The 1,954-nt window shown below is 32.8% G+C and overlaps 1 protein-coding gene across 1 annotated transcript in view; it reads right to left on the reverse strand.

The window, feature by feature from the left end:
• The window catches only part of LOC106869233 (organic cation transporter-like protein), a 23,851-nt gene extending 22,018 nt beyond the window's left edge, over positions 1-1,833 (reverse strand). The window contains exon 1 of the mRNA XM_052971587.1: positions 1,177-1,833. Coding sequence (XP_052827547.1) covers positions 1,177-1,330 — 154 coding nt within the window. The 5' untranslated portion in view covers positions 1,331-1,833. The remainder of the gene's footprint in view (positions 1-1,176) is intronic.
• Between the last annotated feature and the right edge of the window lie 121 nt (positions 1,834-1,954).

Genomic DNA, 1,954 nt, shown 5'->3' on the forward strand with positions numbered 1-1,954 from the left:
CTGTAAATAATGTTTGTGCTTAACAATAATAAATATGTGTGTTTGTACATATATATATACACACAAGAGAGAAAACATGTCAAAGGGACAGGTCGGTTTCTCTCCAATTTTTTGTAAATTCTTAAATATATCTCCTTCTGTTTATATGTATACTACCAAACAAACATGATTTTTATTGAATTCCTAATACTTTTTATTGAATACTTTCTTTTAAATTGTTTTTAACATTTTCTTATTATTATCAAAGAATATAATATATATGTATTTTAATACTTTTGTGACAACCAGTACTTAACACAACAAAGCTTCTGCAAAGCTTTACATTTTACTTTTGACAATCTTTTTCTAAAAAAGTGAAACCGGTCAAGTGAATGAGAGGTAATGGTGTCAAGAAGACCCAAAGGTGTCAGGTAATGCTGAGTAAGTGCTATGGACAGACTATAGTTAAGCTCCAGGTTCGGCGACTACGTGAATGAGGAGTCCAGCGTAGGTAATATATTAGCATGCATATATATAAAGAATTAACAGAATGAGATAAAAATACGAGGTTGTGAAAGATTTCCGAACATTTATAAAGATAAGGTCTTACAGCTGTTTCCGGGATATTTTATATATCCCTTCATCGGAGACGGTGTGAGAAAATGGTTAAGCAATAGTTATTCTAGAGAAGATATGAAATAGAGAGTGAAGTGGAGGAATGAAAACAGACGTGAGATATGCAGGGATATTGTATCTGCAGTTCCATTATTTAAGCAGAATGGTATACATATAAGTTTCCTGTACCTTGTGTGTAAGTTCCAAAAATATCCCGGAAACAGCTGTTAGACCTTCTCTTTATAAATGTTCTGAAATCTTTCATAGCTTTGGATTTTTGTCTCATTCTGTTAATTTTGTATATATATATATATATATATATATATATATACAGACAGAACAATCCCGTTATTCTGGATTTATCTATTTGATCAATTTTTTATTGCTGTTAACGTTATTGTGATGACAAGATTGGTTTAATTGATATTGTTCGTAACCCAAAAAGTTTATACATTATTTACAAAGTTTATGCTGGTTATTGAAAGTGAAGACAGATAGATAGATAGATAGATAGATAGATAGATAGATAGATAGATAGATAGATAGATAGATAAGTATGTATGTATGCATGTATGATCTTACCTATGAATACGTAGAAAAAGCTGTTGGCTGAAGCGGTGAGTGCCGAGGCGCAGATGATGAGATATTGAGTAGTATGAAAGTACTTAGAGTCTCCCAGAGCTCTCAGAATTCCATCGACATCAATTTCCGAAGGTTGCATAGTGGTTTCCTTCATTCAATTCGTTTCGTTATTTTTTTTAAACTCTTATTTCCTAATTGGTATTCTGAATCAAGTGAATCAAGTGAAAGACCTCTAGAATTTATAATTATTTGCGAATATTTAATTTTCAATCGTTTTTTGATGATGCTGCATCTCTAAGCGAAGTAATAAAGTAAATATATTGACAACAGCAGCAACAACAACGACAGCAACAACGACAAAAGTACCTCACGAATTGCAAGAAATTATTCCTCAGAAAGTCATTTTTTGTAAAGGACTAGCTGCCTGTTATTAGTTTTCAAGTCTATATTAGGTAAAATCCATAATATTCGTAGAGGCAAATGAGAGAGTCATAAGTTGAAGTGTGTGTGACTATTAAGTGATAATATGTATATTAAGTGATAATTTGTGGAAACGGCTATTTTAAAATTAATGTCGCGTCATTCACTCGCCTCGACCCTAATTATCTTAAAGCCGTCATCACCGTCATCTTCGTTGCCATGGTAGTCATCATCGTCATCATCGTCATCATCGTAGTCATTTTCGTCATCGTGGTCGGAGGTGGAGGTGGTAGTGGTGTTGCTCTTCTGATTCTTCTTTTGTACTTGTTGTTGTTGTTGTTGTTGTTGTTGTTGTTGT

Source organism: Octopus bimaculoides, chromosome 11 (assembly GCF_001194135.2).
Source record: "Octopus bimaculoides isolate UCB-OBI-ISO-001 chromosome 11, ASM119413v2, whole genome shotgun sequence".
NCBI lineage: Eukaryota > Metazoa > Mollusca > Cephalopoda > Octopoda > Octopodidae > Octopus > Octopus bimaculoides.